A 22,040-nucleotide genomic window follows, 5' to 3' on the forward strand; every position below is an offset into this window, starting at 1 on the left:
TAAAATCTACAGACTCTCATACTGCACTGAAGTAATAATAAAAAAAAATAAATAAAAAAAAAGTAATCGAGAGTTATAGCAGGCAGCGAAACGTGTTTTTACTGGTTTCTGTTCGGGGAAAAAAAACAACCAAAAAAAAAACGTCATAACTGAAGACGAGCGGTTTATAAACAGTGCGCAGAAATAAGTGGCTTAAATGGGACGAATTACCTTCGTGCAGAAAAAGAAATCAAATCAACGGGAAGAAAAACTAAGGCAAAAAGTTCTACACAGAGAAGACACACTTTATATAACTGAATCAATTCAAAGCTAAATGAATCTGATTCGTTTTAACGAACCAATAAAATCCGGATCTTTTGTGTTGGGCTTTTTTTTTTAGGTTAGCTGTTTTTTAATCGACCTCCTGTTTAATAAAAAAAGAGTTCGTGCAGTAATACGTATGATGAAGACGATAAAGACGAAGGTGGACATTGATCCCAAAACACATAGCCAAGGAAACTCTCAACAGCTTTCAGAGGAATCGGCTGACTTGCATCCAGTAGAAACATCTATGGAAAGAAATAAAGATCAGAGTTCATAGAAGAGGTGGAGTTCTTTGTAGGAATGGATGACATCGTCGTTACCGACATCTGGTGAGAATTTCATGTCGAAAGTTTATGAACTGGGAATTATTCATTCATTTTCTACCGCTTATCCGAACTACCTCGGGTCACGGGGAGCCTGTGCCTATCTCAGGCGTCATCAGGCATCAAGGCAGGATACACCATGGACGGAGTGCCAACCCATCGCAGGGCACACACACACACACACACTCATTCATGCACGGGGAGAACATGCATACTCCACAGACACAAGGTGGAGGCGGGAATCGAACCCCCAACCCGGGAGGTGTGAGGCGAACGTGCTAACCACTTAGCCACCGTGCCCCCATCGGGAATTATTATTCATTCATTCATTCATCTTCTACCGCTTATCTGAACTACCTCGGGTCTCGGGGAGCCTGTGCCTATCTCAGCCGTCATTGGGCATCAAGGCAGGATACACCCTGGACAGAGTGCCAACCCATCACAGGGCGGGAATTATTATTAATTATTATTATTAAATAATATAATAATAAATATATCTTTTTCTTCTACTTGTGTCTTTTCTCGTTAAGGGTCTCCACAGAGAATCATCTTTTTCCAGCTAACTCTATCCTCAGCATCTTCTACTCTCACACCAGGAGACCTCAGTCAGTACGGATCGGTAACAGCATCTCCAGCACCACCACACTGAGTACTGGAGCCCCTCAGGGCTGCATGCTCAGTCCATTACTGTTCACCATGCTGACTCACGACTGTGCAGCAAGTTCACCGATGACACGACCGTGGTGGGTCTCATCAGCAAAAACGACGAGTCAGCATACAGAGAGGAGGTGCAACATCTAACTACCTGGTGTAGAGCCAACAACCTTTCTCTGAATGTTGATAAAACTAAAGAGATGGTTGTTGATTTCAGGAGAGCACAGAGCGACCACTCTCTGCTGAACATCGACGGATCAGCGGTAGAGATCGTCAAGAGCACCAAATTTCTTGGTGTTCATCTAGCAGAGAACTTTACCTGGTCACTCAACACCAGCTCTATCACCAAGGAAGCCCAGCAGCGTCTCTACTTCTTACAAAGGCTGAGAAAGGCACATCTCCCTCCCCCCATCCTGACCATGTTCTACAGAGGGACCATTGAGAGCATCCTGAGCAGCTGCATCACTGTCTGGTTTGGGAACTGTACCATCTCTGATCACAAGACCCTGCAGCGGATAGTGAGGACAGCTGAGAAGATCATTGGTGTCTCTCTTCCCTCTATCATGGACACTTACACCACACACTGCATCCGCAAAGCTAACAGCATTGCGAATGTCCCCACACACCCCTCACACACACTCTTCACCCTCCTGCCGTCTGGAAAAAGGTACCGTCTGTCTTGTTTGTCCTGTCCTGCACTGTTTGCACGAGGTTGCACTTTATGTAGCTAGGACATACTTAGCTCTGTCTTTGTTCTATGTAGCACCCTGATCCTGGAGAAACGTTGTCTCGTGTCACTGTGTACTGCAACAGCTATATATGGTTGAAATGTGAATAAAAGCTTCTTGACTTGACTTGATCAATTACCTTCATGTCTTCATTTAACACATCCATTTATCTCCTCTTTGGCCTTCATCTTGACCTCTTACCTGGCAGCTCCGTCTCCAACATCCTTCTACCAATATAACCATCTCCCTCCTTTGTAAATGTCCAAACAATCTCAATTTATTCTCTCTGTCCTTGTCCCCAAAACAGCCAACCTGAGCCGTCCCTCTGATGTGCTCGTTCCTAATCCTGTCCATCCTCATCACTCCTAAAGAGAACCTCAGCATCCTCATCTCTGCTACCTCCATCTCTGCCTCATGTCTTTTCCTCACTGCTAAAGTCTCTAACCCGTACATTAGAGCTGCTCTTACTAATGTCTTCTACACCTTTCCTTTCATTCTTACTGACACTTTTCTCTCACACGCTTTTCATCGCTTTAACTCTTCTTCATTAAACGTGCTCAAAAATAAATAATCTAGAGGCAAAAGTTTCAGCTTGATAATAAATACATGCTTGAATAAGCTTTTAAATTCCATTAAAACGGCAACCAAAAAAAAAAGGAATTAAGATGCCGCTTTATTTTTTTTTTTTGTGGTGAATTTCACCGCTTCGGTGATCAGCGACAGACGTTTACACGGTGATATTTAACTACTTAAAAATATCTTTGTGTGAAATTAAGCTGAAGTTAACGATCTCTGAGTCCCGGAGGCCTGCGAGGAGATGCGGGAACAGAGGAGACGTGTTGCATCAGTCTGAGCGCTTGTGTTTGTTTCACACCTTTAATGAATGCTGTCCGTTAGAGACTCACCTGAGTGACTGGAGAGAGAGAGAGAGAGAGAGAGAGAGAGAGAGAGAGAGAGAGAGAGAGAGAGAGAGAGAGAGAGAGAGAGAGAGAGAGAGAGAGAGAGAGAGAGAGAGAGAGAGAGAGACAGAGAGGAGAGTGTGTGAGAGAGAGAGAGAGAGAAAGAGAGAGAGAGAGAGAGAGAGAGAGAGAGAGAGAGAGAAAGTGAGTGAGAGAGAAAGAGACAGAGAGAGAAAGAGAGAGAGAGAAAGTGAGTGAGTGAGAGAAAGAGGCCAAGAGAGAGAGAGAGCAAGAGAGAGAGAGAAAGTGAGAGAGTGAGAGGGAGAGAGAGGCCAAGAGAGAGAGAAAGAGAGAGAGAGTGAGTGAGAGAAAGAGGCCAAATGAGAGGGAGAGAGAGAGAGAGAGAGAGAGTGAGTGAGTGAGTGAGAGAGAGAGAGAGAGAGAGAGAGAGAGAGAGAGAGAGAGAGAGAGGTCTTCTGTAACCTGACTCCACAGGCGGCGGCCATGTTGATCATTTTATAATTTTTTTCTTTTGTTTGTTTGTTTGTTTTTTATCCTGAACAGAGGACAGAAATGATGATGATGTTATTACAATAAATTACAATAAAATAACTGAATGTAAAACAATTATCTAAAATATCTGATGCTAGCGATTATTGTCTGCTTCATCGCCATGGTGACAGGTTTTCTTTTTGCAAACATTTCCAAACAGCTTTGTGGATTAAACTCGATCCGGATTTACGCAAGCTTCAAAAAACAAATGACTCGAGCGACCTGAAGCGAGATCTCTTAAATAGCTTTATTCCTTCCGCCCGTTTTTGTTGATGACATAAATCTTTGACTCTCCGACTGCCAGCTCTCGAACCAGCGACACGCTGGAGCCTTTTTTTCCCCCATATAGACACAGCAACTATACATATACAACATGTACATCCATTATAATATCAGTATAAATATTTCAGCTCCGTATATGTCCATTAAAATAATCGTAATAATAAAAACATGAAAGATTTGAAGCACGTACAGCCTCCGTTTGCACCGTTACAGTGAGGATTGTAATACTTAAGTTTGTAGCTACTTCTTGTAGATACTTTTGTAGAAACGAATAACAACAACAAAAAAAAAAAAAAAAAAAGAGAGAGATTAAGGAGGGATTATTTGGCATTCATAAAGCAGCTCCTTCTGATAAAATAAACAGTTTATTTTTTTTTTACTATCATGAACTGATCCGTAACTCATGGCTTTGACTATTCAAAGACTTGTTGAAGAAGATTAAGGGAAATGTAGGCGGAGTCATCTTATCTTATCCACGCCCCCTGATGAGTCATACTGAGATGCTCCAGAGATAAAGGAGCAGCGCTTCATAAGGTCTTCTGGAATGCTAACGCTCTAGCTTCCGAATCACTCTCTCTCACTCACTCATTCTTTACCGCTTATCCGAACTACCTCGGGTCACGGGGAGCCTGTGCCTATCTCAGGCGTCATCGGGCATCAAGGCAGGATACACCCTGGATGGAGTGCCAACCCATCGCAGGGCGCACACACACACACACACACACTCTCATTCACTCACGCAATCACACACTACGGACAATTTTCCAGAGATGCCAATCAACCTACCATGCATGTCTTTGGACCGGGGGAGGAAACCGGAGTACCCGGAGGAAACCCCCGAGGCACGGGGAGAACATGCAAACTTCACACACACAAGGTGGAGGTGGGAATCGAACCCCCAACCCTGGAGGTGTGAGGCGAACCCCCCCCCATGTTTTTCATGATAAACATCATGCAGCAGACTCTCAGATATCGCAGTAACGTTCATGATGTAAAAAAAAAAAAAAAACCCTAAAGTAAAAACTGACTCCTGACAGAACGCAGGTTATTAGCAATTAAACACCCGAGTCAATCGGGCGAGCCGCGCTTTAGACGACTTTTCCGTATCGGTCCCGAGGAGTCTTCACAGCTTGTATAAGAAGGTTCGGGAGAAAAACTTCACACATCAGAAGGTTGTAGGTTCGAATCCCTGCGTCGATCTGGATCGAAGAATATGGCGGATAAATAAATAAATAAAAGCGGCGACGTGGAGCTCAAACAGACGGAAATATAATACTGAAAAGAAACCGTTATCTTTGCGCTCCTCTTATACTTCAACCATGCGGCGTGAAAACAAAAAGAAACGAAACTCAGGAAAGAAAACGTGGCTCGACGGTCACTAGTCTGCACCGGATATGTGACGCTGATCGGTTTATTACGTTGCACCAGCCTCGCTGTTTATAATCCGTATTGAAGTTAACAAGAAGATAAAACTCTTCTGTCCTGAAAACCGTAAAACGTTCCAGCTTTACCGCTGATGTTGACACTTGAGACACTTCCATCAGTGTTACGTAAAAACAGCTCCATTTAACCTCTAAACATAACCGTGAGCGAGCTGTTACTATAGGAACGATCCGGTCTGAGTATCAGAGAGCGTTAACATAAACCTGCGACGTGCAGGAAATCAATCAATTCGTCCTTCTGACCAATCAGATTCAAGGATTATTTACGACCGGAAAATAACGGATTTCTTGGTTAGCTAGCGTTAACCGTTCGACGGTAACCTAGCAACGTGGCGAAGTTTCAATGCCTTATTTTGGTACTTTCAGAGATATCAAAGCGCTGCCTCCAAACACGAGCGAATTATGAGACAGCTCGATAGCTGCCCTTTTTTTTTTTTTTTTTTGGTGAATAAAACATCGTAAGATTTTTTTTTTTCCCGTAAGTTACGATAAAAGTTACGAAATATCAGCACATGCCAAGATTTTCACGATAAACCGACTCACAGATTTTCTTCAGATCATGTAACAAAAAAAACAAAAAAACAACACAGAACACTGAATGGACGAAGAGTATAAATAAAATTGGCTCAGAATCGTGTACAGTTCAATGTTGCTTGAAAAAAAAAGAAACAAAAAGAACAGATGACAAACAGATTTGTGCAAAATGAAATACAGGAAAGTATTTCTGAGGAAATCCGTCACGCTTCCTGTTTCCCCGCTAACACCGTCACCGTTGGCCTTCCACGTATCCAGGCAATAAAATGTTCGGATTAGAGAAAGAAGCGACTCTGCGCTCGGACGGAAATAAACCAGGAACTGCATAACGTGGGCATTTATGCATAATTAGCACCATGGCACAAGCTCTCCGGGGTCCAGCCCCGATTTTTCCATGGAAGCTTCGGTAGAAATGTAGCTCTGGCAACAAATATAGCTCTACTTAGAAATTAGAAATCTGTGTGTCATCGTGATATGATTTCTGCGTTCTTCAACACTTAAATAGATAATAGGTCAAAGGTTAACCTGGTCCCGGACCCCTGAATGGTTAAAAAAATCTAAAAACAGATGGGTGGTGGTGGTGAAAGTGATGGTGTTTAAAGTGATGGTGGTGGTGCAGCTGAGATGTTGCTGCGTGTGCGTTTAACACTCAAACGAGTCCTTGAATGAATAAATGAATGAATGAATGAATGAATGAATGAATCAGGAGTCATTTTTGGCCCTGCAGATCAGGACGATCTGTGGGTCAGATGCTTTTTGCAATCGGTGCTCAGCGAGCGGCGCTGGACAGGAGAGGAGCGAGGCGGCTCCTGCGAGGTTCCCCGTTCTGCGCTCTTCTTATTGCACGGCTTGTCGGTTCGGCCCGAGATCTTCGCTCCCGTCAGTGGTACCGATTCCGCTTGTCCTCGGCGGCCGATCCGTCGTCTCTCATACCGATTCCCTTCTGCAGGTTCAGTAAAGATCTTCTCATCTGTCAGGAGAACAGTTCACACACACGAGAGTCACTCGGTCGCTCAAACCTGAACATCACACCTTACTACTGGTGCTGAATCCTCCGCTCCGTTTCCATAGCAACGGGAGATTTTTATTTAACGTCGATGGAAGGAGTCTCCAGTTTTATCAAAACTGAACATTCAGGTTTATAAAAAGAAATGACATTTTTGTGCAGAATGCGCTTTGTATTTTTACACCCAAATTGTCGGCTGACGCTCAAAAGGAATCAGACTGCTAATGTCAAAAAAAAAAAACCCACATCCTGCAGACCTGCCCTTTCTTCCCCACGCAACACAAACCTTTAGTGTGTTTATTGCCCGAGTCTGTCGCACCTTGTTGCAGGTCACCGCTGAAGTGTCTGAGGCAGCGGCGTTAACATGCGATGTTTTAATTAGACGAAAAACAATGTTGCGTAACGACGTCTGTTTATTTATCTGCTCTCTTTACGGTGCCATCTGCCGGCATCTGATTTAATCTCGCCGGATTTACCTCGTCTAACAAAACCACAGACGACTTGATTATCTGCCGCCACTTCTCCAGCTCGTCGTCATGGTAACGCTGCTGCGACTCCAGGAGCTGAGCCCACTCCATCTGCGTTTGGGGAAGTTTACTGCTAAACACACACAAACACACACACACCGTTTTCTGTTCATTACTTAGTCAGGGATTAACTGTTTCTTTACAATAAATAAGTTTATACATCCACAGCAGCCTGACTGTAACACGCCCATATATGGTAATCATACCGACACAATCATACAGTCCACAGATACAGAAGATTAATGATTTTAAATGAGGATGAGGTTCCCCTTTGAGTCGGCTTCCTCTCGAGGTTTCTTCCTCATATCGTCTCAGGAAGATCTTCCTCTCACCGCCGTCACCTGACACTGGAGACTCCTTCCGGTGTTTGATGTTTAATAAACATCTCCTTACTTTAAAATATTAACACGCCCCGTGTGAGCGAGCTGTTACCAAACGATGTGGGAGTTTAAAACGAGCGCTTTGACGTAAACCCCGTGATTGGCTGCTGCTTTTACAGGAAATTCATCACCAGCTCCCGACCAATCAGAATAGAGAATTTCATGACTTTTTACTTAAAAAAAAATATAAATATTTTTGACTTACTTTTTTTTTTTTTTTTTTTTTTTTAAATTTTTCCCCTATTTTTTTTCATTCATTCATTTTCTACCGCTTATCCGAACTACCTCGGGTCACGGGGAGCCTGTGCCTGTGTCATCAGGCATCAAGGCAGGATACACCCTGGACGGAGTGCCAACCCATCACAGGGCACACACACACACTCTCATTCACTCACGCAATCACACACTACAGACAATTTTCCAGAGATGCCAATCAACCTACCATGCATGTCTTTGGACCGGGGGAGGAAACCGGAGTACCCGGAGGAAACCCCCGAGGCACGGGGAGAACATGCAAACTCCACACACACAAGGTGGAGGCGGGAATCGAACCCACAACCCTGGAGGTGTGAAGCGAACATGCTAACCACTAAGCCACTGTGGGCCACTGTGCCCCCCCAATTTATTTTTTATTTTTTATTTTTTTTCTAAAAAAAAAAATATCAAAAATTAAAAGTCCGCCAGAGAAACCTGTTACTGTTGATAAAGCATACAGAACAACATCGAATTGTAGAATTAACACTGTTGTGTGAATTTTTTTTTCCTCTTCCTCTTCCTCGTACCTATCGTGAGCTCGGAGGCCCTGCAGCGACGCTAAGCTCTGTGTGGTGTGCTCCAGCGTCCACAGCTTATAGAAGAGCATCATGTTCAGGAGAACCAGCAGCACCAGGCTGAGGACAGAAACACAGACGGATCTCAGACGGAACGCAGCCTCACTGATCTAATGATCACACACTGACCCCTAGTGTTAGCATGAGAGACTTCCTACGGATGAATAAAACCACACTGTACTGTACTGTACACTTGACACACATTTTTATTAGACAGTACTTCATCTCTGATTCATTTCCTTTGACCTGTTTAGTTTATTCCTGTTTTTATTTTAATCGGACAGAATGAACAGGATTAATTTCTGTTACAGGTTGACGTTCAGAAACAAATAAGTGATAAACGGGTGTAGCGTCTTGTGATAAACTCACGCGAAGCTGATGATGAGCAGCAGTTTGGAAACGCCGTAAAGTGCCAGACCTCCTGCGGCCGGGTCGGGGAAGTGCCGCGTCTGCGTGGATCCTGTGCCCACCACGATTATGGGAAATAATATACGAGAATGGTCAAAATTCATCCAAAACGATACACACAATCACCCAAAGAGTTTTTTAAAGATCTTTTGCTCTGATAATCTCTAGTCTACTATGGACTTTTTTATTTTTTTATTTTAATAAAACAGCGACCAAAACAATAGGACAAAATCCAGTAATAGCTTTGGTTGCTAAGCAACATACCAGACAAAGATTGGAGTGTTTTCCAGACAGAAGAAAGTCATATGTGCAACAGATTTATTGCTTTAAAACCTGGTGCATTATTACAGAATACAGTTATTGTGGTGTGGTCAAAGGTCTGTCTGTGTGTGTGTGTGTGTGTGTGTGTGTGTGTGTGTGTGAGGCGGATTTAAAATGCTTTAACTGATTTACGTTTTTCTTGTAAATCGAGTCACGTTAACCGTTCAGTTTAATTGATCGAGGGCGTTAACGAAGTAGTTTTGTGTCGCCACGGTTACATGTCCTTGTCGGTTGATGTGATGCTGATGATGAAGACGTAGGGGTCAAACCTGCCACGTGTTTGATGCATTGGATGACCTCGTCGTCCTCGGCCGTGGTGACGGCGCTCAGCTCCTCGTCCAGGTGCTGCGGCCTCAGGTGACCCGCCGCTCGTTTCCGGTGTCGTCTCACTGTGGACGAACGTGTGGCTTTGGCTTTGGGAGAAGGTCTGTGGGGTTTGTTTAGAGCGACCTCGGCTTTACTCAGCTCCAGTTCTGTGCACGCACACACACACACACACACACACACTTGTCTTACTATACTCACACATCTAATTAATGCTATTTTACACCTAAATCTAACACTAAACTTTACCTCAATAAACTTTACCTCAGTAACTACAAGACAATTTCAGCTCTTTTAATTCTAAAAAAAAATGCATCGATTCTAAAAATTCTTTTTTTAAATTAGATTCTTCAAATTCATCGATTCTAAAAAAAAAAAAAAGGATGTTCTGTTTTAAAAAAAAGGAAAATAATCAACTCCACTTCACAGTTCAATAGAATTTCCATATAAGCAGTTAGAAATGTTACGCCAAACCTGTATTTATTGTTTTTTATAACCAATAAAATAATAACTAGCTGACAGCAGCAGACTCGGACGTCTGACTCGACTCACCTAAATATCTGAAATATTCATCAAGGCCGCTCCAGAAGTTTCTCTCGATAAAGCCCTTGACGAGACCCCACGGATGTTTTCTGTAGCGCAGCTCGGTGGAAACCCTGCGTGATCGCAACGCAACACAACGCACCACAACACAACACAAACCCAAATTTAGGCTCTGGAGGTGTGAGACTTAGATTTAGTTTTAATTCATGGCTTTGATGTGAGGTTTTATTATTAAATAAAGATTGAGACAGGACTAAGACTTGATGAGCGAGGTTTAGATACTTACAGTATAATCGAGGTTAAAGATTAAAGAGGACTGGATTTGGGACCGAGGTTGCAGTTTTGGGGTTGAGATTTGGACCGAGTTTTTAATTTTTGCGTTTGGACTGAAATTCTGGATGAGTTTTATATAAGAAATTGCAGTTTTTGAATTTTAAATTGAAGCAAAGTTAGACTGCGTTATGCCCCGTTATGACCACTAGAGGGCAATCTGGCACGATAAAATAGACGACTGGGTTTCCCTGTGATGACATCACGGCTGATCATTTCAGCGAGGAGTCAAAACGGACATATTTCATGTCCCGAGTCTCGGTTCTCGTAGCTCACCTCAGTCTGCACTTGTTCTTAGCCACCCTGGTGAGCATGTAGCGGTTGAGCGTGTAGAAGTAGTCGTGATAAGGGACGTCGTGAGTGATCACTTCAGCATCAATAATGTAACATTCGCTCTCCTGGCTGGCTTTGTACAGAGTCTGGAGGGGGAAATGTATTATGAAAGAAAGAATTGAGTATAGTTCTAGTTTAAATCTAATTTGTTAGCCATTTAGACATGATTACGTGAAGGGATGTGGTAGTTTAGTGGTTAAGGTGTCTGCTAAATGACCTAAAAAAACAGATACTAAACATTTCTTGTCAAAATTGTAATTTGTACCGAAACTCTAATGCTAAAAAAGCTAGGGTTAGGGTTAGGGTTAGGGATAGGGTTAGGGTTAGGGTTAGGGTCACACACACGAAAAAAGAACAACAAACCATATTCAATTCATTATGAACTACATTGACAGTTGGACCTTCTGTAATCTACAAACGTGGACAAAACTTTACCACGTAGGAAGGAAATCTTGAAAAAATTAAAAAATCTTTCCCTAATGTTGCCTAGTCTCATTCCAAAACCTGCTTCTAATTCCAACTATAATATGGAATTATCCCAAAAAAAAAAAACAACAAAGAACAAATAGAACATTAATTTAAAACATTTAATACCGGATTTTGAGCGAAAGCGGCGTAAAGTGACCCGGGTACGTTCTCGAGGTTACCTGAGTCTCGGTGACTGTAGCAGTTTTTGGGGCTAGGGGGTTGGTGATGGCGATGGTGTACATAATCTCTCTGCTCTGGTCTCCCAACTCTTCCTTCTTCCACGGACGATACACCACATCTGTGGACGGAGTCAGACATTCATGGTTAATGAGACGTAAAGAACTGACCTCAGGTTCTGTATTCCACTCAACATGACTGCTGTGAACAGTTCGGATGAAATGCACCCACCAGAGAAGCGGCGTAGCTCCAGGAAGTCCCGCATGAACTGTGACTCTGTGAAGAGGAGATCGTACAGCTTGTCCACGCTAAACTTGTACACCTTGTTGATGTACTGTTTCCCATGTAGGTCCTCGTGGAAAGCTTGGACTTCTCCTGAGGGAAAAGATGGTGCGAGTGTTTGGATACTTGAGTCCGTCCCGCCAACCTTTTTTATTCCCAAAGCGTCATTTATTTACTTGCAATTTGCATTGCCTGCTAGCTTTCATTCATTCCTTCATCTTCAGCAAGCACTTTATCCTGGTTAGGATACATCAGATACAGCCTCCTGTGGGAACATCTTACCATCATCGTGGGTTTCTGACGAGTCGCTCAGCTCAGTTGGAAGATCCTCGTTGTCGTTGAAGTCGAGCGACGGCGAGGACGCTGGACCACTCGGCTTGTTATCTGGTAAAGGCAGACTTAGGAGCTCGTCAGGAAGACATCCGGAAAACTCTTCCTCTGGTGGAACGTCATACTAGATAGAGAGATCAAGCAGTGTTATTTATTATTTATTATTTACTGACAAATTCACTGCCAAGAACAGCTGCAGGCATTTTTTATGTTGCTTCAAATGTTCTCGGTGGTAAACTCAGACTTTTTGGATTGTACACGATTTGCTTGACCAGACGTGCGGTTCTCACATGGCCGGGTGGTTCGATGCTGCACGTTGAAGGGAGGTTATTGCTGGTGAAGGATTTCTTGGGCAGCTGCGGACTGGTGTCCATTTTGACCTCAGGGGTTTTGGTGCACGTGTCCTGAGCCTCGTTCTCCTCAGGTGGGATCTCCTCACAGTACCTGCACCAGGGAGGGGGGCAACAGCTGGAGGTCAAGATTATCAGCTCGAGGAGACAGAGCGACACTCTAAGGCATATAACAAAGGGTTTCAAAGAGAGATGGACGGCCTTGTTTCTCTAATATAGACGTTGTGATAATGGGTGGTTCAGATAAATAAAATAAAAAAAAAAACAGTTTAAAATCATAAATAACAACTGCTTTGTTTTCTGATTGAGCAAACGGGTGGACGAAAGACTGAACAAACCTAACAAAAAATAAACTAGTGCCTAAAAGATCATAAAAACTGTGGGTTTTATAGTTAATTTGAATAAACTGGGCTGAAATGGGTGAAAAAATAGAAAAATTAACTTGGTGAGCTGGATGGATGTAAAGATGGTTGGATTGTTGAACTACTGGATATATGGATGGATGAATCCATGAATAGATGGATGGATGGATGGATGGAAGGAAGAATTGTACTTTATTTGCCAAGCCTCAACATGCATCTACACTATATCATCAACCAGATGGACTCAGGCTCTTATCCTAGAGTGATGAATGGATGGATGGGTGGATAAATGGAGGAGAGACAAATGTAATAGAAAGCAGGGCTATAAGTGATCCCTATAGAAAGTTCCACAGTAAGTGTGTATGAACAGTCGCATTACATTTTAATAGATGTGGGAGGAGGCAAAACTCACCCCATGGTGTTAAAGTCATCGTCTGGAGGCACGTAATCCTCGTCATCGCTCGTCAAGCCCAGCTCGTTCCCGTAGCACTGATGGACAAAGTGCCACAGCTCTTTGGGACACAACGGCTACTCGGTAAAGAGGGAGGGGGGGGGGAAACGCACCGATGACGCAAAGAATGCTCTGGGGACTTAAATTCTCGAAGTAAAAGGTACTTCAAGCTGGATGTGGCTAACCTTGTCCAGAAGAGCGTTCTGCCAGAGACGGAACATCATCATGTAGGTCCGGTCCCGTGCACCAAATGAGGTAAAAAAGTGCTGTGAAAGAAAGTGATGATGATTCATAAAAGAGTGGTTGAGAAAGAAAAGTGTACTGTCAGGTTTAATCAGAACTTGAGATCACCTTCTCGTTGTCAGTACAGAGCTGGATGGCGTTGGGGATGAGCCGTGCCGTCTTCTCCTTAGTCATGGAACAGATGTCCTTCAGACGCACCATCAGCTGCACAAACACAAGAGTTCATTCGTGAGGTTTCATCAAGTACTAATACGGAGCATTATAAAAGAAAAAAAGATGAAACGAAGAAGTTATAATATCAAACAGAGAAATGTGCACCAGTGTTTCCCAGCGGAAGATGTTGCTGTAGAAGCAAATCCAGTTTTCAGAGAGGTAGAGGCGACCCTGTAGAAGAATGTCTCTCTGCAGGGCACATGAGTAGTCTGGCAGGGCAAAAGTCAGAGGACAGAGGTCAAAGGTTATTGTAGAGCTCAGGATAGAAAGACCCTGAGACCCTGGACCTGTGAAGCAGCAATGCTCAATACCTTGACCTCAGACCTCAATACCTTGAACTTTAAAAAATACAGATCAGACATCGGCATTGCTCCTGATGCTGACCGTCTTGTCCACTTACCCACAATGAGGCGTTCAGTGTCAGGTAGCTGCTTGAAGAGTTTCCTGAAGTCCTCATTGCGTTGCTTATACGTGGGGCTTAAGACCTGAGGGACGGAAGGTAGACACTGAAATAAGGGACAAGAAGATGAGCCAATAGATAAAAATGATATATTGGCCTGTGCTGAAAATCAGTATATAACACATTTAGCAGTATGATTTAGATAAATCTATGACGGTTTATAACACATTTATAACCCATATCGTCGCTGTCAGGCGGAATCCTCGTATCTCCAAAACCGTTATTTTTCAGGAAATTAAAAAAACGCCGTACCTTATCTGCAGTGCACAGTGTCCTCAGACGAGCACCAGAACTAGCGGGGGTCAAGATTTTTTTTTCTTTGAGCCCAGTGTTTTGAAGACATTTACCTCAGAAGACGTGTTGATTCGTTGCGACTCTTCTTGAGGAGAAATATGCCGTGAAGCTCTCCCACGGAGTGAGGAAGAGGTGGACAGTTGAAGTGTCCAATGGAGTTATGAGATTTGCGCTCAAGCTATTTTCAAGACTTTAGATTGGTTAATAACTTGTAAAAATAACAGACCCACGTGGGGACTGACCAATAGCATCGATATGTGAAAAAATATGAAATTGACCAAATTTGGACATACGAGGTTTCCGCCCGACAGCGACGATATGTAAGCTTCTGTGGTGTTTTTTTTTTTTTTTTATCTTTTTAATTTAACTCTATTCAAAAGTCTAGTACTGAAATATCAGTTCATTCGAAGAGATCTACTTTCAGCATGTGTGACCTAAGATCTACATCCTTGGTCTAGTATACCTTAAGTCACAAGCCTGAGATGAGAAGGCAAAAAAGTGCAATTTTCAGCTCCATCTGATGGACATAATAACCAAAACAAGTGTTAAAATACTGAGCAAAGATCAAATACTTTTTGTACAGAAGATCCTTTGAGATCTGGAAGATCAGTAAGAAGATTGTTTCAAGTGAATATCTGAACTACTCCAACTACTAGAAAATATGAAAACTTATATTGAGTCTAGTTCACCAAATATAAAGCATGGAAATTCTACAGGGAACCCAAAGTGAAACGTTGCTCGCTTTCTGGAAATCACTTTGCATTCTTCAGCAGGTCAGAGGATTACGAGCTACTATAAAAGATCACAACTCCACCTTTTTGTGTTCTCGCTGATCACTTACTGCTGGAATTCTCTCAAACTCCCATTCCCACCAAGTCCAACAATGCTGAAGTCCTTCAGGGTGCTGAACCGTCTCCCAGTCACACAGCAAGTCCGTCTCACTTGCCATGCTGACCGTTTATGTCGGTTCGAATAAAGAAAGTTCACAAAAGTTCATCCACTACAGCTGTTAAACCCAGTTGACTGATGGCGTCTACTTTAGGCAAGTCAAAGATCTGTCTTCCTGGAGGACGATTTATCTAGTTAGTGTGTTGAGACCAAGAGCAAGCACCGGAGTACAGCGTAGCTCTCAGATGAACTTCAGTAACCTCCTCAATCTTTTGGATACATGCTATCTGTCATCATCCAGCTTGTGCATCAAGTCCAGGAACGTCACTTCTCTCGACTGTCTCAGGAAACCGTGACACAACACAGGAAGCTGTGGACAAATCCACATGTAGATTTCACCAGAACTTTGTTTCAAACTGCTTTTCCTTTCTTTTGCTGCATCTTAGCCCTTCAGTTTGAAAAAGTAAACTCTTTAAACTCTGCTTGTTGCGATGCAGTCCTTTAGGAATAAAAGCTGGAAGAACTCGAACACAATTCCTTGAAAAGAGGCGAGGTCGAACAGGATTCCTGCAGGTTGAGAAACAGGACTGGAGCTCCCTACACAAATGAACCAAGACAAACAACAGTTTTGCCCAGATCTCTTGAAGGTTTCCTAGAAAACAACAGTGCAGGAGGGGAGGAGAAAGTCGGGGAATGTTTGTGTGCTGAAGAAAAGGGGGAAGTGTACAAGGCTAGACATGAGCCAATAAGAAAAGCAGGAGAATCAAGAGGAGGGGTCGAGGTGCAGAAGTGTGTTCTCCGCTACAGGACTGTCACACCTCCCCCCAACCTTGAGGGGGCATTGAGATTTACGACGACGCCCCTGGTGTGTGCCCCCTTTCCAAATCCTAGCAGTTTTTCCTGGAATTCTTTTTTTTTTCTCCAGATTTCAGGAACATATGCATCTCGTGTACTCAGAAAGACAATCCAGTTCCTTTACCCTCCTCACGCTCCCTGACCATCCCACCACAAATCCGCTTACAGTTTCTTCCCAGTAATGCAGCGGCAGACAAATTCACGTTACAAAAGTGTATCCCGAGAACAACGACCTTGATTGTTTGGTCTCGCTCGCACACCCACACATGAGAAAGAGTTTGAAGCCCTCTTCAAAAGTCAGAATATTGTATCGACCATTCCCTTGCGGAATGTGAACATTACAGACTCCCTCACAATTCCTCAGCAAGGTGAATGAACTCCAGTGAACTTTTCTCCAGGAAAGGAATAGTCTGGGGAGGTTCATGCCAAAGACACCCCCCACCCCCCACCCCTCCTCTTGCAGTGGTGAATGAACTTTAGTGAACCTTCCTTTACGAGGAAAGGCTCTGGGAGTGATTTATACAAAAGAGGCTCACTACCTTCCCTCGCTTGCTTTTTTTTTCCTTCTTCTTCTTCTCCCTTGTTCAACTTGTTCAAAGTCATGTGTAAGTCTTGCTTGTCACGTATAAAAACTTTTAAGAAGGCTTTATTGTATTCCTAAATGAGACAAGAAATCTGCTGTTCATCCGGTGACCCTTTCTCGACAGGGCTCCTAAAGCCCCTTTTCCCCCTAATTACAGGTTTATACAAGGCTTTAAAGGGCTTACGTCCTTTCACCAAGAAAACCATCTGCCTTTGAGACCCAGAGATAACAGACTCATGCTTCTGAACTCCAATAAATCTGTATCCACATCTGGATGGCTGACCTGCTCTAAAGGCTCTATTGTCTAGATTTTATGAGGTCGAAAAGATCAGGGTGATTTAATCCTTTCTCTGAAACACAAACGCTGTAGACGTGCAGATGCCTCGAACAGGAAAGCCACGGCGGAGGGAAACCTTGTGTCAAAATAGACATTTTCTGTAGATAAGGGTGAGTGGGGCAAGTGTTTATATGTTGGGCAAGTGGTGGCTCAAGTGGTTAAGGATGTGGGTTGGTGATTTGGAAGATCAGGCTTCAAGCCTCAGTACTGCCAAGCTGCCACTGTTGGGCAAATGAGCAAGGCTCTTAACTTAACCCTCCCTGCTCCAGCTGCCCCTGGGCTCTGACCCTCAACCTCCTCAGTTATGATATGTGAAGAAAAGAATTCCACCATAATTAAAGCTTCTATACCACAATTTTATTTTTAACAGTAAAAAAAAGTGACTCACGTTGTACCAGCTTTGACTTTTCTGCTCGTCGGTCGTCACGGGGGGTGAAAAACGGCAAGAGAAACACAAACGTCGAAGTCAGACAGAAATCCAGACTGAATTAATCAGCAGTGTTTACACTCATAAAGACACGGTGACACTTCAGACCTGCACGTATACCTGTGTGTCCTTCTGTTCACATCAGTAACCGGAGCAACAGTGTAACGGCTCCAGATGTGTCGACAGCACAGGTATAGATGCAGATGTGCGCAGCTTCAACAAAAAAAAAAGGGCGGTGATAACCGAATTAAATAAAATGAATGAAATAATACAGTTTCTTACCTTGTATTTACACACAATGCAGTTATTACTAAAGAAATGTATATTATAATATATAATAATATACATAAATCTATTAAGCATGCGTTAATTACATTTGTTATAATAAACTAATCTCAAATGATAGGATTTCAGAACGATTATGAATTAAAGGGAGTTCGAGTTCCTCAAAAAACATTTCAGGCTGGTAAAAATATTTCTTTAGTAAACTATTCATTTATTAATGAATAAATACTCAGTGAAGGAATTACTAATTACGCAGAATTTAAATTCTCGGTTAAATTATTCGTGAATTATTTTAATGATTAAAATTAAAAGAATGTCTCAAATTGTAGATTATAAATTTGAATTATTAACAAATATATTTTTAAAAAAATGTCTCTATGAATTCATAACCAAGGTGTGACAATAATAATACAAATACTAATAACAATAATAATAATAATAATAATTATTATTTATTTATTTATTTATTTTTGCTCCTCCACTAGGATGCCACTAAGGGGCGATATTTCTCCCAACATTCATCTTTTACCATGCTGAAGAGCGGGTGCAAAAACTTTTATGTATACAGTAGAGAGATTAGAGGTGTAAAATAAACCTCAAAGTTTATGCATGTAAAAATTTATCTAATAATATTTAATACATTTCTGATACTTATGATTCTTATATTTATCCTTCCAAAGGGAACATATTAATATTTGAAGTTTATGATGTAATTATTATTCAGTATTATTCATTAAAATTCCAGAAATGATTATTAATAATTTTCCATAAAAATCAAATCAAATCGAAAGTCAAATTGATGGTGTCCAATTTTATACCTTTTTTTTTTTTTTAATTGATGCCTAAAATGTTGAAACGTTCCGTCTAACGAATGTATTTGTATACAGACGGAATTTTCTTTTATGATTAAATTCAAGTGTTATTGAATATTATCCATTCTAATATTATTAATAAACCGAACTTGATGTCTTTTAGGATGCGAGACGAGCAGCTCAGCATGGACAGCGTCAGGGAGGATGCAGGAGACAGACATCAAAGACAACACACACACACACACACACACACACACATAAAACAGAAAGGTGTGATGCTTACTCTGGACAGTCTCTTGTGTGACTAGCATGCGTGAGGAAAAAAAAAAGAACAAAGGATTCAGGAAAAGAAAAAAGGAAAATGTGGTACGCTGTGTTCGGTGACGATGACGCGGCCCGTAAATGCAAAACACACGCACAAAACCACAAGCAGGACGGATTTAACTCCTTACTGACTGACTCACGCTCGCCACATGCTGATTGGCTGAGAGACTCGACTCCAGAAAACAGATTGAAAAAGTGCTACTGTGCAACCAATCAGCAACCAGCATGTGATGTGTGTTTTGCTCTGAAGGGCTGCTAAGAAAACAACGTTCATGAAGAGTGTGTGTGTGTGTGTGTGTGTTTGTGTGTGTGTGTGTGTGTGTGTGTATGTAAGATAGAGAAAGATAGAGACAGAGAGAGAGAGAACATGGTGTAATATAATAATGTGTGCATGAGATGATGATGATGATGATGATGATGATCAACTGACACTCAATTAGACTTTTCTTTAGTATCAAACTAACCTCAATTTGAAGTTAATTATCTACGGAAAAAGAAAGTGTCCCTTTTTTTTAGACCATTTTGGCTTTTTTTAATTATAGGTGCAATAATTAGATTTTTTTTTTAATCTAAAAAAAGTTAGCTGAAGCCTAAATGTCTCATTTTTGCCTAGAATTAAAAGAAACTGTGTGTGCTTGCATTGTGTCTATGTGTGTGTGTGTTTACTATATGTGTATATTGTGTGTAGGTATATTGTGTATATTGTGTGTGTTTTCTATGTGTGTATATTGCGTGTGATTATGTGTGTCTATTTTGTGTCTGTATGTTTTGTGTGTATATTGTGTGTAGGTATATTGTGTATATATTGTGTGTATATTGTGTGTGTGTGTTTACTATGTGTGTATATTGCGTGTGTGTGTCTATTTTGTGTCTGTATCTTTTGTGTGTATATTGTGTGTAGGTATATTGTGTATATATTGTGTGTATATTGTGTGTGTGTGTGTTTACTATGTGTGTATATTACATGTGTATATTTTGTGTCTGTATGTTTTGTGTGTATATTGTGTGTATATTGTGTGTGTGTGTGTTTACTATGTGTGTATATTGCGTGTGATTATGTGTGTGTGTCTATTTTGTGTCTCTATGTTTTGTGTGTATATTGTGTGTAGGTATATTGTGTATATATTGTGTACATATTGTGTGTGTGTGTGTGTGTGTGTGTGTCGCCGCTCACCTTGGAGTTCTTGTTCCCGGTGCGTGTGTTATGCACTGATTGGCTGTAAGGCCGCTGGACGTTCTGTTCGGGGGTGGAGGGAGATTTATCAGACGAGTGATCGGAGCTCTTCTCCACCATGTTCTCTCCATCTGCACTCGGAGGAACCGGAGAGCGAGAGCGCTTACGGAGGACAGGGGAACAAGTGGGAGTGCTCCGGGTCGAGTTACTCGCAGTGCTGCGACAGACAGAGAGAAAGACGGAAAAGAAGAGAAAAGTGTCAAAATACAGAAAACACGTTTCTGCCACGTCGCCTCGTTCGCTTGATCTCACGGTTCAGAACGTCACAGAAACACATTAGAGTCATAGTGTGATGGACGAGTCTCTCTCTCTCTCTCTCTCTCTCTCTCTCTCTCTCTGAATCGGACGTGTCCCGTTACACGTCACCTTCACTGTGACATTCAGCACACAGTAAAATTTCTTCCTGACTCGGCAGAAAAATACGAGCTCTGAGTACAGGGATAAAACTCAGGCGTGTCTGAAATCACAGTGAACAAGTTCACTACTCTATTCACCGTTCAACTCGAATCATCACAGAATCAACGAATCAACATTCGACTCGATCGGCTTTTCCTTTTATGGAGTTTTTTGGGCGTGGCTAAAGTAAATCAGTGTGAAGACGGTTTTAATGACTTCTGCAAATCTGGTAGCATTTTATTTATTTCTTTTTGACCAGCACAGTATTTGTCTTCTTTTCGTCCACCTCAGTGTCCTCAACCGTTCTGTCCATCTTCCATAAAGAGCATTTTCAGTCTTAATTATTAATGGACTGTAAACAGACAGGGCAGCAGACATCTGGAAAAGTAAACAGAATGGGACAAAAAACACCCTGATGATTTTATCTGCATTGCTCTCTCTCTCTCTCTCTCTCTCTCTCTCTCTCTCTCTCTCTCTCTCTCTCTCTCTCTCTCTCTCTGTCCCTCTCTCTCTCTCTGTCCCTCTCTCTCTCTCTTTCTCTCTCTCTCTCTCTCTGCCCCCCCTCTCTCTCTCTGTCCCCCCCCTGCCCCCCCTCTCTCTGTCCCCCCTCTCTTTCTCTCTCTCTGTCCCCCCTCTCTCTCCCCCCGTTCCCCCCTCCTCTCTCTCTGTCCCACCTCTCTCTCTGTCCCCCCCTCTCTCTTTCTCTCTCTGCCCCCCCCCTCTCTCTTTGCCCCCCCCCCCCTCTCTCTTTGCCCCCCCCCCCTCTCTCTCTCTTTGCCCCCCTCCTCTCTTTCTCTCTCTCTCTCTCTCTCTCTCTCTGTCCCCCTCTCTCTCTCTCTCTCTCCCCCTCTCACACACACTCGGTCACTACTCAGATGAGTGCTGACATTTCCTCCCCCGTTCCTGCACTACAATCAGTGTCAGTGTTAAAGGTCGTGATCTAAAAGTTTCCTTCAGATCATTTATTAGCTAAAGCAGCTCACGGTGGAGAATCAGTGGTGAGTTGTGGATGACGGTGAGACGTAGCGCACTATGATTAAACTCCATCAGTAACGCGAGCTTCCTGTAACATTAGACCGGAGGACGGCTTTAGCGTCTCGGTTAGCATCGAGCGGGACGACGAAAACGACGAGTCAGCAGTCTGCGGAAAAAACTCCAACAGATAAATTGCTGCTTTCATCTTTAACTGAACTGAAATCAGAACATTTTTATTTATTTATTTATTTTACTGTAAAACTGTTTTCAGAATGATACTGAAACTGAACTGAAATAATTGTTCATTATTTTTAGTTGTTTTAGACTATAATAATAATAATAATAATAATAATAATAATAATAATAATAATAATAATAATAATAATAATAATAGATTTTATTAGATCATCAATACATAAAATGAGGCTTTAAGTGCTTCACAAGTCAAAGCATGAAAACAATATTAAGGAAATAAGAATCAATAAAAAGTGTACATGTGAATATAAAAAATAAAATAATAAAAATAATAATAATAACAATAATAATAATAATAACTAAAAGACAAAACATAGTAA

The 22,040-nt window shown here is 42.2% G+C and overlaps 1 protein-coding gene across 12 annotated transcripts in view; it reads right to left on the minus strand.

The window, feature by feature from the left end:
* Nucleotides 1-3,692: 3,692 nt before the first annotated feature.
* gramd1ba (GRAM domain containing 1Ba) overlaps nt 3,693-22,040 on the minus strand; it is a 56,140-nt gene continuing 37,792 nt past the window's right edge. For 4 of the 12 annotated variants that reach the window (XM_060895853.1, XM_060895857.1, XM_060895856.1 and 1 more), the window contains exons 3-20: nt 20,035-20,251; nt 17,401-17,421; nt 13,996-14,080; nt 13,701-13,804; nt 13,491-13,586; nt 13,325-13,405; nt 13,101-13,216; nt 12,267-12,444; nt 11,929-12,100; nt 11,596-11,739; nt 11,367-11,485; nt 10,663-10,805; nt 10,066-10,169; nt 9,459-9,662; nt 8,830-8,920; nt 8,413-8,520; nt 7,200-7,323; nt 3,693-6,687 (exon numbers count right to left, since the gene is read on the minus strand). In XM_060895853.1, the coding sequence (XP_060751836.1) occupies nt 6,598-6,687; nt 7,200-7,323; nt 8,413-8,520; nt 8,830-8,920; nt 9,459-9,662; nt 10,066-10,169; nt 10,663-10,805; nt 11,367-11,485; nt 11,596-11,739; nt 11,929-12,100; nt 12,267-12,444; nt 13,101-13,216; nt 13,325-13,405; nt 13,491-13,586; nt 13,701-13,804; nt 13,996-14,080; nt 17,401-17,421; nt 20,035-20,251 (2,197 nt within the window). In that variant the 3' untranslated portion in view covers nt 3,693-6,597. Of the gene's footprint in view, nt 6,688-7,199; nt 7,324-8,412; nt 8,521-8,829; nt 8,921-9,458; nt 9,663-10,065; nt 10,170-10,662; nt 10,806-11,366; nt 11,486-11,595; nt 11,740-11,928; nt 12,101-12,266; nt 12,445-13,100; nt 13,217-13,324; nt 13,406-13,490; nt 13,587-13,700; nt 13,805-13,995; nt 14,081-15,163; nt 16,108-17,400; nt 17,422-20,034; nt 20,252-22,040 lie in introns of those variants that run through there. The other 8 variants (XM_060895852.1, XM_060895851.1, XM_060895850.1 and 5 more) reach the window with 8 other exon arrangements.

This window comes from Tachysurus vachellii, chromosome 20 (genome assembly GCF_030014155.1).
Source record: "Tachysurus vachellii isolate PV-2020 chromosome 20, HZAU_Pvac_v1, whole genome shotgun sequence".
NCBI classification, from domain to species: domain Eukaryota; kingdom Metazoa; phylum Chordata; class Actinopteri; order Siluriformes; family Bagridae; genus Tachysurus; species Tachysurus vachellii.